The sequence below is a fragment of the Callospermophilus lateralis genome, chromosome 5 (genome assembly GCF_048772815.1).
Source record: "Callospermophilus lateralis isolate mCalLat2 chromosome 5, mCalLat2.hap1, whole genome shotgun sequence".
Taxonomy (NCBI): domain Eukaryota; kingdom Metazoa; phylum Chordata; class Mammalia; order Rodentia; family Sciuridae; genus Callospermophilus; species Callospermophilus lateralis.
In genome coordinates this window covers 26282784-26298934 of record NC_135309.1, presented here as the reverse complement: position 1 = coordinate 26298934, position 16151 = coordinate 26282784, and the positions used below count along the sequence as shown (strand labels likewise).

The following is a 16151-nucleotide window of genomic DNA, read 5'->3' as shown; positions in this document are numbered from 1 at the left end:
CTTTTTCGAGCTGTAAGTAGTGTAAGACTACTAATATGCTTTATTGAGTACTTATTATGGAGCAAGTACTTTGCTAAGCACCCTTGGGGCTCAGAAAATGATATTGCCAAACATGGCACTTTGGCATACTGAGCACTTCGAGCTAAAGAACACTGGAAGGTCTTTAGAAGCAAAGTCTTCCTCTGACCTTCCCCTGACATCCTGTCTCCTGCTCCTCTTTACCCCAACGTGAGTCACTGTGACCAGAATTCCTCTTCCCCAGGGCAGTGTACAGGAGCGAGAACCCTTTTCCCCACAAGAAAGCCATAAAACCTTGACGGGTCACTCTCAATCTCTTCTTTTGAAAACTATCATTCAAGAGGAGTCCTGCCCCATGCCTGGGAGGAAGGAATACCCTGCACAGAGAGACCAAAAGGAATCCATCAGACAGGTCTTGCTGGGTCCCCTTCAACAACCATTAGATCACACCCTTTGGTTCACATCACACCTACAGAGCTGTCCATTCTTCATTGAACTCATGCATAAAAACAGATGGTCTTCTCTGGGTCTTGACAGCTGAATGCTTTCCTGCCTTCCCCTAACTTTAATTCAACAGACTTGCCACGCTTCTCTGTTGCTCACCTGTCTTTGTTGGAGGAGAGTCAGCCACTGTTGAGAGCCACAGCCGAAAGGGCCCCGGCAAACTTCCAGCTGATTGGCTCACCGTGGCCCCAGCAAACTTCCAGCTGCCAGCTGATTGGCTCCTCTGCGGTGACGCTCATTGGGCTGTTTCCCCGCCCTTTCAGACCACGGAGCGGCTCATTGGGGGACTCTTTTGGCTCCGCCCATGCCACCCAGCCAATCGGCCTCAAGAGCAGGAGGAGTGGGGGATTGGAGGCTTGTGGGAAGCCGGTGGTGGCAGTTGGGCTCTGAGGGAATTCCTGAAGAGCTCCTGTGGTGGGGCGTGTGTTCTAAAAATAAAGTTTGTTTCTGCTTGATAAGTGGCTTGTGAATTGTGCCCAGCCAGACTGCAGCAGGCCACGCTGTCCATGACGGCGGAGGAGTGGTGTCCCCTCTTTCTGCTCCTACAGTGCTCACTGAGCATCATTTCATTTCACACTCACAACCACCATGGGCTTATTCCCTTTGAAGGATGAGAAAACTGAGCCTTGAAGACAGTATGTAACTTATTCAAGGTCAAAGAGCTAGACAGTGGACACAGCTACTCTTTACAGGGTGCCCAGTCCCATTAAGTTGATCTCACTTCACAGTGCCCTTAACAGGAAGTGGCCTCCAGGACTTAGAGCCTCAAGCATTTAGTCCTCTGCAAACTAGAAACCACGTGAGGGCAGGGCTTTTTCATCTCTGTATCTAGGAGGTTGAGGATGGTGCCAGGGACGGAGCAGCCATCCTAGGCATGTGAAATGAAGGAACAGCAGAGCCGCCTTTGCCAGGAGATCCTCCAGCTCCACCTCTTTGCTGGGACTCAGGCTGCCCTTGGAAGAAGGACCCTGGCCATGGCATCCCCATCTGCATTACTAGAGATTCCCCCTTCACAGGGCGGTCAGGGGCCTGGTGAGATGCTCCAATGTCAGCATTGGGCCCCGACCTTCTGCACCATCTTATTGAGGGTGGGAGGTGAGGCACAGACCCTTCATGGTTGGACTCTTGCAGACCTCAGAAGGGATCCGTTTGTGATGTTCTTTCTTGTTCCTGCACAGCACAGAGTCAAGGAAGCAGGACATGGAGGACCCCACCCAGCATCTCCAGAGATGGAGGGAGAGCTCCTCCATTGGGTTTGTGCCAGCTGTGAGGTGCAGAACCAGGTTTTCTGCACCAAACCCTGGGCTCCTTTCTGAGCTGCTCGTTAAGTCCTTTTCCTGACTTGGACAGCAGCCTTTCGTACATAGGGGTCATAGATATTTATAAGGATGTCTTTATTTAATTTTTGCTTTATTCATTTTTCTATTTCGAAAACCAATATGGAGGAGTTATTATTTGATGGATAAAGTTTCACTTTAGGATGATGAAATATTTGTGGGGATGGACATCGGTGATGGTGGCACCACGTATGAATGGCATCAAACTGTACACTTAAAGAGGTGAAAGTAGTGAATTTATGTCTTGTATTTTAGCACCAAAGAAACCAGCATGGCTGTCTTCTTACTTGCAGTGCTTTGAATATGTCCTTCAGTGTGTTGAAAACTTAATCCCCAGATTGTTCTGTTAAGGGTACTTGGAGGTGGGACCCCCTCACCTCAGAGAGATAATGAGGACTAGGTGAGGTCATAAGGATGGAGCTTCCTTGAAGGCTTTGTAAGAAGAAGAAGGACCTGCACTGGCTGCGTGCTCATCTCACCCAGGCGGGCCTTCCACCATGTTGAGACGCAGCAGAAAGCCCACCAGTTGGGGGCACTGTGTTCTTGGACTTCCCAGCTTCCAGAGCCATGAGCTAAAGCATTCCGTGTTCTTTGTAAATTATCTGATCTGTGGTGTTCTGTTGCCACAACAGAAAACATAGCAGGACATCTGGGGCAGGCCGTGATAGGGCTTCTCCATGATGCCACTAGAGTCCAGAATCCTTCTCTCTGTTCAGTTTTTGCATGTTGACTTTCATCCTGGGTACAAGGCATTTTCTGAAGCTTCCCAAATTTTATCTGCTCATGAGATGGAGAAGGAGGGAAACAATGCTAGTTGTGACTCTGTCATTTATCAGAAAAACCAAAGACTGCTCAGCAAGTTGGGTGGAATTTTCCTACACCTCGTTGGCCAGAACTGGATCTCTGGGCTTTGCTGATCAGCAAGGGTGGCTTGCAAAAGTGTTTGCTTAGCTCTAGCCTTTGTAGCTAAAGAGTACGAGGAGAGAAGAAAGCTGAGTATTGACTGGACAAGCAGCCAGTTGTGTTCAGTGCCCTGCTCAAGGTCACAGGGTCACACAACAGATCTGGCCAGGCTTAGAATCAGCTTGTCTGATTCCCAGTCCTGAGATCTCTTGCTTGGATGTTTGAAGTCTTTTGTAGTGGCTCGATTTTCAACAAAAAGGAATGTTCTGAAGAACATTTTTTAAAAGATAAAGATTTTCCATTGTATGCTCTGAAATTCTAAGAGGTCAGTTCAGAAGAGTACTGGGCATGGTGGGAGCTCTGTCCTTGAACTATCGGAAGTTTTGGGAACTGTCCCCAAGTCTCTGTGTTTATAAAGTGTGATTTTTTTTTTTGGTCCTGCTTAGCATTGTTCATTAAATGTCTAATAAGTGCTTTGGTACCCCTAGATGAAAGACCCTGTAGGAGGAAATAGTTGTTATCAACTGTGCACGTGCGGTCAAGTGTGGCTGATGACACAGATGATAGGTTCCTAAGGTTGGAGTAGGAGGACAGAAACTTCCCACTGTTTCTCTAGGCTGGAGCTGGGTAGAATAAGAGCTGCAGGGAATACTTACCATTAGAAATGTAAACAAACAATTCTATTCCAATTACCCAGCTGGTGCAAGGAGGCCCAGATGGGATTTCCAGGATAGCAGCAAATTGATCTCCATCCTCTTTGATTCGACCACTTGCTCTTTCACAGGAGTCACCAAAGGGAAATCGACAGGTCTTTTCCATTCTTTGAGACCAAAGCTGGCATCTCCCTTGTCTCTAGTTTTTCAGGATGACTGCAGGTTACATGGGTCCTTCTCTTTCATTCTTGCCCTGAACATTTCAGCATTTAATGGTATTGAAGTTGACCTTTCAGACTTGGCTTAGAAGGAGTGGCAGGAATGGGCATTGTTTGGGGGAGGTAACACACAACTCGTTGAAATCCCCTGATTCCCAGGAGTTGGCACATGTCCAGATGCATGGCAGAGACTCAATAAATACTAGAGGTAAAGCTTCGAGAATTTTTTTTTTTTAAATTGGGGATTGAACTCAGGATGTTCTACCATTGAGCTGTATTCCCAGCTATTTATTTATTTATTATGGCAGGTACCAGGGATTGAACTCAGGGACACTTGAACACTGAGCCACATCCCCAGCCCTATTTTGTATTTTATTTAGAGGCAGAGTCTCACTGAGTTGCTTAGCTCCTCGCTTTTGCTGAGGCTGGCTTTGAACTCAAGATCTTCCTACCTTAGCTTCCCTGAGCTGCTGGGATTACAGGTATGTGCCACCATGCTTGGCTCGTTTGTTTTTGAGTCAGAGTCTCACAAAGTTGCCCATGCTGGTCTCAAACCTACTGTCCCCCTGAGTCACTGGATTACAGGTGCATGCCCACTGTGCTTGACTGCAGATAGGCCTCTGAAATAGAATACCCATGTTCTACCAAGTTAAGAGCTTTACTTCACAGTATCAAGAAGACCATAGGAGTTGGTTCTGGATTAGAAGGTGGAAGAAGCCGGAGCATTCAACCCCTAACCAGTGCACAATGCAATTCAGTGCCCTTGCAAAGAGTCCCCACTGGTCAGCCTGCAGGGACATTCCCTGAGCTCAGCAAGACACTGACTTTGGAAATACTATAAAGGGAAAGAGCGGTTCTGCAAAATTGGAAATGAAATCACTGCAAGGAGGGACAAATTTTAAATGATAGGAGAGGGGGAAAAAATCAACACCCAACAACAACAACACATCACAGTAGACTGGAAATAGAATCCCCGAGTCAGCTGAGAAAGTCCAAATGTGATTGCAAAAAAGAGCTTTTATTAGTTTGGCCTCAGAATGCAAAAATAAATACATAAATAAACAAACAGAAAACCAACCTAGGCGCTTTACAGAATGCACGTCCATTATTTAAAAGCTACACCTCCACGGAGTGATACTGTCTGGTCCTATCTGGGTGTCAGGTTCCCTGGTGCAGATGGGGAAGTGATTCTAGATGGTTTTTCTCTGCATCTGCCTGCTTTTGTGTGTGACTGTAAAGCTGCCATCTGCAATTCTGACAATTTAATGTCCTTATCCATGACTATAATTGTCCACCCTCTTGATTTCTAAGAGCTTTTTATCTTCAGGACACCTATGATGTCCCTGTACCACCCTCCTGTGTCTTAGAGAGAACCACCAGGGAGGTTGAAATTCAATTTTAATGTTTTGTTTGTTCGTTTTTAGCTCTTTTTAAATTAAGGCATCTAAAGGCTAAATCTGCTTGGCAGTACAGATGTCTCTGAATTGCTTATCAATGCCCCTGCTAGCACGTCTCCAGTGTATCTAGCATCAACTCCTTCGGGATCTCTTCCACAGCTTCATGTCTTCATATCTCCATTTAAACATCTGTGTTCCCATCCAGCCCAAATATATGATAGTGCCCATGTCACAGCATTGTGCCACTACTTGTCATAAAACCAGTGCACCTACAGCCTCACTTGGAAAGAAGTCAGTATAAAGAACACTGAAATTCACATTTTGCATAATAGGGCTTGACTTCTATGAATCAGGTCATGAGAATCTGAACCATTCAATACATCCTGGTACATAAATCTTAAATAACAATAATAAATTAATAAATACATAAATTACTTAAATATTTAAATAGCATTAAGGTCAGTGGAACTAGAGTGCTGAAAAACATCTATAAATAAATTAGCTCATTGTGTCAGTGAGCACATAGCTTCTACATGTAAAAACATAGCAAAGGTACCATTGTGGTCCTAAAAAATTTAAAAAGCAAATTGAGTAGAAAATATCATTCGGGGTTTCTTCCAATATGTCTTGAAAAAATTTTGTATAATATCTTCCATTTTTTCCTCCAAAGTTTCATCCTGGGATTGGAACCTGGAAAAGAATGTGGAAAGCCTGTGTGGATGAGAAATGTGGTGGTGAGGCCCTCTGATTTCTCAACACACATGGTCCCAGGCAGTTGGGTTTTGGGGCTTCCATGTTAGAAGGCCCAACCTTTCTATATGTGGCCTAAAATTTGGCAGATACCATGTTTCCCAAAGATTGGTTTGTTCATTCTTATTTTGTTACTAGGGATCTAACCCCGGAGTGCCTAACCACTGAGTCACATCCGTAGCCCTTTTATTTTCTTCATTTTGAGACAGGGTCTCACTAAATTGCTGAGGGTCTTGCTAAGTTGCTGAGGCTGGCTTTGAACTTGAGATCCTCCTGTCTCAGCCTCCTGAGTCCCTGCAATTACAGGCGGGGGCCACCATGCCCACCTCCCCAGAGGTTCTGTTGAGGATGTTTCTTTAAAAAAAAAATATGTGATTGGGTTGCTTCCTCATTTAGAACACTTAGTGGCTCCCCTGGACCCCAGAATAAGGTTCTAACTCCCAGAAGCTCCACGCCCTTCTCGCTCTGACTCCTGGCTTCCTCTCTCTCTTTTGTGCCTTCTCTTTGAAGACAGGACCCATGCCTGTTTCTGTACTGCAATATCCCTTGGCCCAGCACACTGCCTGACATAAACAGACATCCAATCAGTATCTGTTACTGAATAAATGCTTTGGGCTCTGGTGTCCCTAGGCTGGGCATCCCACTCCCCCTTTCCTTTCCTGGGCAGCCCCCCATCATTGTTCTCTACCTAGGGACAGGTCTGGGATGGGCTTTGTAGTTCTGCTCACCTAAGGGCAGGACACGGTTGCCCATTCACTCCACGATGAGTTGTAGTATCGGTCTCGGGCTTGCACGCTGACCTTGGCACCCTTCTGGCAGGTCACTGTGACTGAGGTCTTATCCACGTGGAGAGTATTGCTCTGAAAAGGAGTGGAAACCGTAAGGTCCATTGACATTGCAGTCACTTGGTAGGCCACACCTGTTTCTGCAGGGCACCATCTCTTCACACCAACCAACCGGGTCTTGGAACCCTGGCAGTTCTGGCACTGAGCAGAATTGCACCACCTACTGGACGCTTGGTGGAATTGCACCACTTACTGGCAGAATCTCCCAATACACATGTGGCTTTTCTATCTTGTAAGCCCTGAAGGGAACAGGTTTGGTCCAGCTCTCATCTTTCTACACAGTGGCCTTGCTCCAAAGCTCTGCGGACAGTCACTCCAGTACTCAGCTGCTGATGGGACTCACACAGCTTTTCTCTAGCTGTCCCTTGCATATTCAAAATCCATACCCCAATCTCCAAAGCCCTCAGACTTGCCTTCAGAGCTTTAGCAGGGCTACTGAATAGCTCTGGAACTTCAGGGAAATGTCTTAGTCTGTGTCTCTCCTCATATATGAGCAGGGACAACAATAAGCCTGCCTCATAGAACTGCAAAAGTTAAAGTTGATCATGTAAAAGCTCTTTGTAAGTCATCAGTATGTAGAGAGCCCTAAGTACCACCTAATAGTGACATGTATCTTAAATAGGGGAAGATATTTGCCAAGATTTTAGGTGACAACTAGGTAAAATCTATTCCAGAATAGCCTCACCTCCCACCTTCCCCTTTTCCAGGGAGTGATTGAATTTTAAGTTTCTACCAACTGCAAAATGCTATGCTGAATAAGACCTTTGTTCAGTGATTTTTTTACAAGTGGTGTATAAGAGGGCAGTACTTTGTAAAATGTCTCTGAAAACTTGTATGAGCCAAAAGGGTTCTGAGGCTAAAGCCAAAGGTTGGAAAGCCAGCATTTTGGCCTTGTAAGTTTGGTGACATGATTTTACCATGTTTGGAACAGTCAGGAGCTACCCATATTGGGTGAGACCGTGTGAATGCTTATCATTCATTATATTCCCTCCATGGAAACAGTCATTTGGGGATCCTGGAGTCCAGGTCTCCTGTATCGGGACAGGTTTTAGTGCAAGGATGAATGGTCAGCCATACTGGAGGCCATGGGGTGGGTGGCTCACTGAGTCTGGGTTCTGGTTCTACCACTTTCTAGCTAGTGATCTTGGGCAAGTCACAGCCTCTCGGAGCTTCGTCGTCTTCACTTGTGAAGTGGTGAAAGCAATACTGGCTGCCTTCACGGGGTTAATTGCATGCATCAAGTGACATGCCCTTGACACAGGCCCATGGAAAGGGCTAAGTCAAATTAGCAGTGATTACAGTGAATCCCACCATCATGTATGATTATAATGCATCAATTACAATGTAGAAAATCAGTTGTTATCACCATGCATCTCCCTGGTGTGTGTCCACGTAACTTCCCACAGAATCTGCTGTACCTAGATGGCCTCTTACCCTTTTCTTCTTCTTGCCCTGGACCTGCACAGAGAATGTCAGGGAGAAGTAGGAGTGCGGGGTGCTCCAGCTGTCTGGGTACTCCCAGGTGACCTCCACCTGCTGAGGAGTCTTGGATGGCTTCATGTTTAGGTTCTTGGGTGGGTCAGGTTTGACTGTGGAAAAGGACAAACACCTTTATTTTCCTAATGGAGCTTTGGAGTTAGGGTTTGGGCTTCTGATCCTGCTTGCACCTTTGAGCAGCCATGAGTGACAGGGCACTTCTTAACTTCTCTGAGCAGCTGACTGCACTGGGAAGCCTCTCTGCCTGTAGGTGCTCCCACTGGCGCCCCGTGCAGAGAGTCATCATCAGTGGCCACAGCTTTCACTTTTCCAAGAGAATCTCGGACTCCTCATCACTGCACGATCCCGTGAGCCTCGGTGGTGGGACCACCCCTGCTTAGCGCCTAGAGGTGAGTTCTTAGTTATGAGCTCACTGTGAAAGCCGGGCTCTGCAGTGAGGGGCCACCCTCTCTGTGCTGAATCCCACACTTGGCACTAAATGAAAAGCTGAGCTGAGCTGCCCATGGAGGTGAGATGAGAGACTTCCCACTCACTGCTGCACTTCCTTTTGTGTTTTCATGGCTTTTGGCACTGGTGGGTTGGACAAGTTAGTACTGATTGTCTCTGTGCTTGTTCATTTTTTTTTCCCTATGAATAATGACTGGGCACCTATCCCACGCCACCACTGTGCTGCGCCTGGAGGACATGCAGTGAGCATCTCGAAGTCTCTGTCCTCAAGTAGGCAGGTGCCTTCTCTACACGAGGGGAGAGCACCCCTTCTTCAGGATGTGCACAGGCCCTGGGGACCCAGCACAGTTCCACACAGAGACCATGGCTCCTAGGATGTGCTTTGGAAATACTCTTCCCTCTGTTCTTAATACAACTGATATCTTTCCTGGAGGTCTCAGCTGAATGTCAGCTTCTTAGAGAGGGCTTCCTTGGCCATCCTCTAGACCCCCGGTCCCCACCCCCCAGATACAAATTTCACAAATTCTAGAGCAAGTTCTATGAGCCTGTTATAGTTTATCATGAGAACTGTTCAATGAACAAATGGTAATGGAAATAATCAACAGTGACATCTCTACCTGCCACTTAAAAAAGAAAAAAAAAAAAACAGATGTACCTTTTGGAGAAAATTATATAAATCTGTGTGTGTGTGTGTGTGTGTGTGTGTGTGTCTGTAATTTCCCCTTCTTATAATGCAGGTAATAGGAAGTATCTACATCATCTTTGGGGTGTTGCAGAATAAAGAGCAAGCATGTAAACCCCTTACCCCAGTGTCCCACTCATGGTGAACATGTGACAAATGGCATCTTTCCTTTGAAGCACAGAAAATCATGCAAACTCACTGATGTCTCTGATGAAGAAGCTGCTGATGTAGTTTTCGTACTTGAGCTTGTGAACTGCGTCCACCACCACCGTGATGGGCAGGGTCTCCTCAGCGGTGGGGCAGGCACTGTCCTCCTGGCACTGCACCGAGTACTTCTTGTACTCCCTCTGCTCTATTTTGACCCTCTCTGCAGAGAGAGTTGCTTCTCCACACGTCACCCCTTGAGGGTCAGAGGAGCTGAGGTCAAAGACAGAAAGTATCCTGTGTTACAATTTGATTAGTGAGTTCCCAGTGATTGCAGTCACTGAGGTCGGTAGGCCTCCAGAGTCTGTGTGAGACAAGATTTGTCCAGCTGGACTGATTCCCTGCAGTGGGTAAGAAACAGCCCTTTCCAGAAGAACAGGCTTAGCTGCAAGAGATTGGAAGCTACAGGGGTATATATACCCCTGGCCTAAATGAACCTTGAAATTTGTCAGATCCAGAATCCCTTCTTAAATCCCCTTATTAAAAATTTAAATAAATTTTCCAATTTTAATTACAAAATTAATACATACCAATTATAAAAATTAAGAATGATAAAGATGTGTACTAATAGTGAGGTGCAGTGGCATATGCCTGTAATCCCAGAGGTTTTGGAGGCTGAGGCAGGAGGATCACGAGTTCAGAGACAGTCTCAGCAATTTAGTGAGGCCCTAAGTAACTTAGTGAGACCCTGTCTCTAAACTAAAAAAAAAAAAAAAAAAAAAAAAAAAAAAGATATTTTTAAAACATGGCTGGGTCTGGGGATGTGGCTTGGTGGTTAAGCATCCCTGGGTTCAATCCTCAGTATATAAAAAAAAATGTGTATGAAGGAAGTACATATCTTCCCTATGCCTGCTCCCCACATATAAATACTTGTTGTAGCCTGTTGAATATTCAATATAATCATATAACCCACACGTATATATGTTTGTGTATTTTATCTATATAGATATAAATTTATTAAAATATAATAGAATCAAATTATAAGCCTATAATTTCGTTACCACCTTGTCCCTGACAAAACAGATTGGGTTATGGATGTTAATGGATGCACATTAAGCCAGGGTATATTGTTTTAGGCTTTATTTAACCATTCTTTGCTGATGATCAAAAATGTCACAGTGTCACCTAAGACATGCATGGGTGTCTTTGGACACTGGGATAAGCGTTTCTCCAGCAAGCATTTTCATTTTAAAGATGGAAACACTTAATTGACCATTTAAATGGCGGCAAAGCCAGGGTGCCCACTAGGGTTTGCTCAGCTGTTCTAGATTGCTTAAAACTTGATTCAAGTTGGACAAACAGTGAACTCAGATTAGCAGCATTAGCAGAGGAAACAGGAGTTGAAGTGGCCGTGGGAAATTTTCAGGAAGCCTCAGAGAGCTCTGGAATCTGCTTGAGGGCCTCCGAGGTCTATGCCCCTGAGCACTTGTTTCTATTTTTGAGTCAAGGTACAATTTTGGCAAGTCATCTGTAGCTTCGATTTCTCCTTTTTTATTTCTCCCTGTGGTGCCATAAGCCTTAATGAACCATTGCCAGGAAATTTGGCTGAGTGGGTTCAAACACAGCAGAGACTGTTGTCAGGCCCTGACCATATCCCGCCCTCACACGCATTTGTTCAGAGGATTGGCTTCCAACTCCATGTTTTCCTTGCCTTAAGCAAGAGAGAGGGGTTGAAAAAACATGGGATTGATTTTTTAAATTATTATCACTAATTGATGGGTCACTGATAGTTTCCCCTTATATTCTTAATGAAATGGTGGCATCAAAATGCTGAGAAACTAACACGGTTTCACTTACCCTCTGTGGCTCTTGACACTGAATTTCACATCAGTACTGATTGCCGTCAGCCACCAGCAGGTAAAACGTCCAGAGTAATTCTTTGCCTCGCATGTTACAAAGTTCTTATTTTCAGGTTCTGGGTTTGAAAAGAATAAAAATCCAATATTTAGGGGTTGTCTCCCAGGAAGATTTTGATTTTTGTGGTTAGTCACAGGCCAACAAACGGTACAAGGATGACATCCTTCCATTCATTTCCTTTGAAAATGCTGCTACTGCTGGGGCAGGTTGTTCTGCAAAGACTGGGAACGACCCAATAGGAGGCTGATTCTGCCGAGTGTGCCACTATACACACTCAACACTTTGGACAAAAGTATTAATTTTTTTTTTTTTTGGCATTCATCCAGATTGGTTAACTTCCATTCGCCGTCCAATAATGTTTACTATTTAAAGACAACCTCAGCACAGCATTCAAGGTGACAATGAAACTCTATCTCAATATGAAATTTCAGTGATTGATCAAATCCCCAAATTCCAGAAAGCAAAGGAAAATGGAGGTTTGGGGTGGTTTTTATACAGACTTGCTGTTCTTTCATTAACCCTACTAATTATGTCTTGCCTTTTCAATTTTTAAAACATTTCTGCATCTTTTATTGAGGGGAAGAGAAATGATACTCCCCCAGGGAACGCAATTACCTTTTTTCTTCAGAATATCAGTGGACCAAATCCCAACTTCATTTTTGTGAAGCAGCAGGAGCATCTGGCTCAGAACTTCACCTCCTCTGTGGCAGGTGTAGCGGCCAGCGTCTTCAAACTCTTTGACTAGAATGGTCAGGGTTTTGCCAGAGCCTAAGACCTCACTGCTCTGCTCTGAGGTCCAGGTGATGCCGTCTTCTTCAGGCGTGTCACAGGTGAGGACCACCGTTTCTCCAGGTGTGTCAGGGTGCCAATCCAGCTCCACCACGTAGACTGGAGAGCACCAGAAGTAAAGAACCATGAACGTCAGGGCTATTTTATTAACCATCTTGGCATCTCCACCGCCTAAGCACTACCTTGCTCATAAGTGTTTGGCAAATGCTTCCTGAGATGATCTTATACCATTGGACTCTGCTTGGGCTCAAGGTCACGGAGCAGAGAAGCAAAGGATTTTAGGGCTGCCGGGGACTCATAAGCTGGCAGAATGCCTTTAATGATCAACCTCTGATTAGTGGGCACATGGAAAAAGACTTTGACCCACCAAAAAAAAAAAAAAAAATACAGAGAGCACAAGATTCTTTGTCAAAGATCTAGTGGAGGTAAACACCCAGCACAATTTCAGTTTCATAGGGCATAATGCAGGGTACAGTATGTAACAGAGTAACAGTAGTAAAAGACCCAGGGTTTCCTGGTCAGTCTCCATAACTGGTTAGGGGATCCAGAGAAGTGCATCTAACCCCTAGGAACCTCACTCTCCTCATCCGTCAACTGGGAACATGAACAGTACCTATGTTGTAGGTTTGGCTGTGAGCACTAATTGAAGGAAGCACGTAAATCCAAGGCACTTAGCATGTGGCAAACTGTGTTTGTTATTATTGTTAGTCACAGCCCAAAGTGTCAGCCAACTGCACCGAAAACTCTCTTAAAATTTTCCACAGGGATTTAGCGGTTTAGTTCCTTCTGCACGGAACTCAACAATGGAGATTTTCATGATCTCTGTTTTCTAAGCTGTTTTCTACTTTAGAAAGCAACCCAGTGGATCACAGTCTTTTCATTTTGTAGGGGAGGGCTCTGAGGCTAAGGGGCTAAGCAAGGTCATGTCCAGCAGGAAGCTGAACAGCAAAACCTTGGACCTTTGTCTCTTAGGCTTGGATCTCTAAAGCCAGTATCTAAACTGAGGGTGAAGAATGGCTCAGGGGAGCACCCCAAATGGCAGGTCAGGTCAAAGCTTTGTTCATTTGTTTATCCACGCATCAATCATTAGTGGCACAGAATAGTTTAACACAATGGTTCTCAGAGCCTTATAATCCAACTGCCACCAACAAGCAGCGGCTAGGGAACCTGTTAGAAATGTGAATTTTCAGTTGCTAAATCAGAAATGCACATAACCACTAGGAGCCTCACTCTCCTCATCTGCCAACTAGGAACATGAACATCATTGGGTCTGGGTCCAATGATGCCCTTTTTTTGAGCCCTCTAGATGATTTTAATGCCTGTTCAAATTTAACAGCCACAGGGTGAAGAGCCTGGATTTTGGAGTGACATGGGTCTGGATTAGAATCAGCTCTAGGCCTTACACTAGCTTGGGGCCTTTGGCAGTGGTGGGGGAGGGGCACTCAACTACTTTAAGCTTGGATGTCACCATCTTTCAAAGGAGAAAAATATTAGTAGTTGCTTCAAGTTGGCGAGGTGTGGGATTATATAAGCTAATTCATATGAGAGCTTAACACAGCGCCCTTAAATGCCTGGCAAATGGAGACACGTGATTGGCATTCAAGGGTAAGCACTGTGGAAGATAAAGTGCTCCTTTTACATCTATGGGATTTGTAAGTGCTTGAATGGGTAACAAAGATAAGAGGTAAAAAAAGAGCTTGGGGTCCCACACTTTGGAAATGATTAGTCTGCTGACATAAAACCACTGGGAACCTGAGGCTGTCTCTAGTTTTTCTTTGTGCCTGCTGGCAAAGGAACAGCATGCTTATTTTCCTGTCACAACCAAGACTCAGAAGCCCTAGAAGACCTTGGCCCAAGGGTAGAGAAAACAAATGCAAGAAGAAAACGAGGCTTGACTTCATTAAGAGGCCTCCCAAGGCCTCTCAGTATTTCTCACACTGACACTCTGGAATTTCTGTGGTTTACCAGATCAGAACGAAGGGGTTACCTAGGCAAAGGCCAGAGTTCCTAAGCACACAAGAACTCCTGGGGCTGGAAGGAATATAGCTTTGGCCTGTACTTAAGGGCGGGTTTAACACTCTCTGACCTTCATGGGGTCAGGGAGGAGTGGCAGCACTGTCCTCTTCCTGAAATGTTTTAGAATGAAGGAATGTTCTTAAAGTTCTTTCTGTTACCCATTTCAGGGTTGTACTCACTTGACGATTAAAACATTATTTCTGATCATCGGCTGAAATCTTCATCCTCAATTCATGTCTATTTCCTTTGACTCAGCTCTCCAAGGCCCCAGGAAACAATGATTTTATGTCCTTGTAACATTTTCAAATAACTTCAGTGCATATGCTTTGAAGTGAGATAGAACTGGGACCAAGTCCACCCTGTTCTACCCTTTCTAGGTATGTGGTATTGGGTGAGTGACTTAATCTCTTGAGCCTCAGTTTTCAACGTCTGCAAAATGGGATGCAGATAATCCCTACCTTGCATGGTTGTTGGGAAGTAAAGTGAGATCTTATGTTAATACATAGTAACAATCTTTATTATTATGTAAAGAGAGCCATCTCCAACATCTGGTGGTCTTTCAGGTACAAGTGACAATCAGCTAATGTGTATTTACTAAGTGAATAATATGTACTAGTAATTTGTTGTTGTGGTTATTACCAGCGAAGACCATAGTTCTTTTCATACCACAGTCCACAACAAGCCCCACCTGGCATCCAACATGAAAACCAAACAATATAGATACCCTACAGGGGCGGAAGGAACAAGGCCCTACAGGTTCCCGGTGAGGGCTCTCAGGAGGAGGGCTCAATTGCCCATTGCTGTCTGATTTCCATCAGGGGCTGCCTGAGAGCCCTGGCTTAGACTCTGGGGCCTCCACCGAGAATCATGAGAGGTTGGTTACCATTTTTCTCCAATTCCCATATGGCCAAGAGGGGAGATGCCAGCAAAACCAGGGAGACCCAGGAGATGACCAACTGCCGAAGACACATCTGTAAAGGGAGGTAGGAGGCAAGAGAAGAAAGGGGGAGGAGGAAGAGAGAGAGGTCCATCATTATTCAGTTAGCTTTGTGAGTCGTATCCACCTTCTATCTAAGTTTTAAATCTGGACTTTCTCCACACTCTCATGTGAATGTGATGAGAATTACAGGAGTCCTATGCCAGTCTCTGGGTAAGAACATGTTCAAACAGATTCATAGGCTATCTGGAGCTGAAAGACACCTAAGGTGTGGCCGTCTGACACAATTAAGATGAGAAACATAAGCTCAGAGAAGGGACACAAACTTTTCTGGATCAACATTCAGCAGGTATTTATTTAGTGCTTGCTGTAATTTTAATACAATACTTTAAGATCATTGAGCTAACAGTGGTTGGGAATGAAAAGTTTTCACCTACATCCTGCTTTCTAGGTACAGATACTTCCATTCAGTATCTTCTAATAGATATTAGATGCTAATATCTAATAGATATATTAGATGCTAATAGATATATTAGATGCTTCCTCTCCAGTTGGAGTGATAAGCCCCGTGCCTGTATCCCTGTAGCACAAGGTAGCATGAATTGGGATAACTAGGGCCAAAGGACTTAGGTTAGGAATGGGAAAGGTCATACAGAAGTGAATTTTCAAGTTTTGACAACAACCTGTATTGATTTAGTTTCTCATGTTTCAACAGCAGCGACTCCATATTTCAAGATAATTCCCACATAATATGAACCCAACAGTTCTCAAACTTAAACATACATCAGAATAACTGGTAAGCCTACCAAACAGACTGCAGGGACTCACCACCTGAGTGTCTGACCTAGCATGTCTTGGCGCAAGGCCTGAGAATCTGCATTTCTAGTAAGGTCACAGGTGAAGCGGATACTTCTGGCCAGGGGACCACACTTTAAGAATCACTGTTTTAACCACAACTCCTGAAAATCAAGGTGTTCTTTGGCAGAAGACAATGAAATAATGATAGATGTACCATGAAGTAATGAAATGCATACTTTCATGCTAAGCCAACCGCCATTTTCTATTAGAACACAGCCTAGATTCGTATCCAGGGTTCG

At 44.8% G+C, this 16151-nt stretch overlaps 1 protein-coding gene across 1 annotated transcript; it reads right to left on the bottom strand.

The window, feature by feature from the left end:
- Nucleotides 1-6508: 6508 nt before the first annotated feature.
- Nucleotides 6509-15088, bottom strand: Il12b (interleukin 12B). The gene is made up of 6 exons (XM_076855715.2): nucleotides 15001-15088; nucleotides 11928-12200; nucleotides 11253-11370; nucleotides 9451-9668; nucleotides 8060-8214; nucleotides 6509-6640 (listed from the first exon to the last, which is right to left on the bottom strand). The coding sequence occupies exons 1-6, from the start codon at nucleotides 15086-15088 to the stop codon at nucleotides 6509-6511; spliced, it is 984 nt and encodes a 327-aa protein (XP_076711830.2).
- Between the last annotated feature and the right edge of the window lie 1063 nt (nucleotides 15089-16151).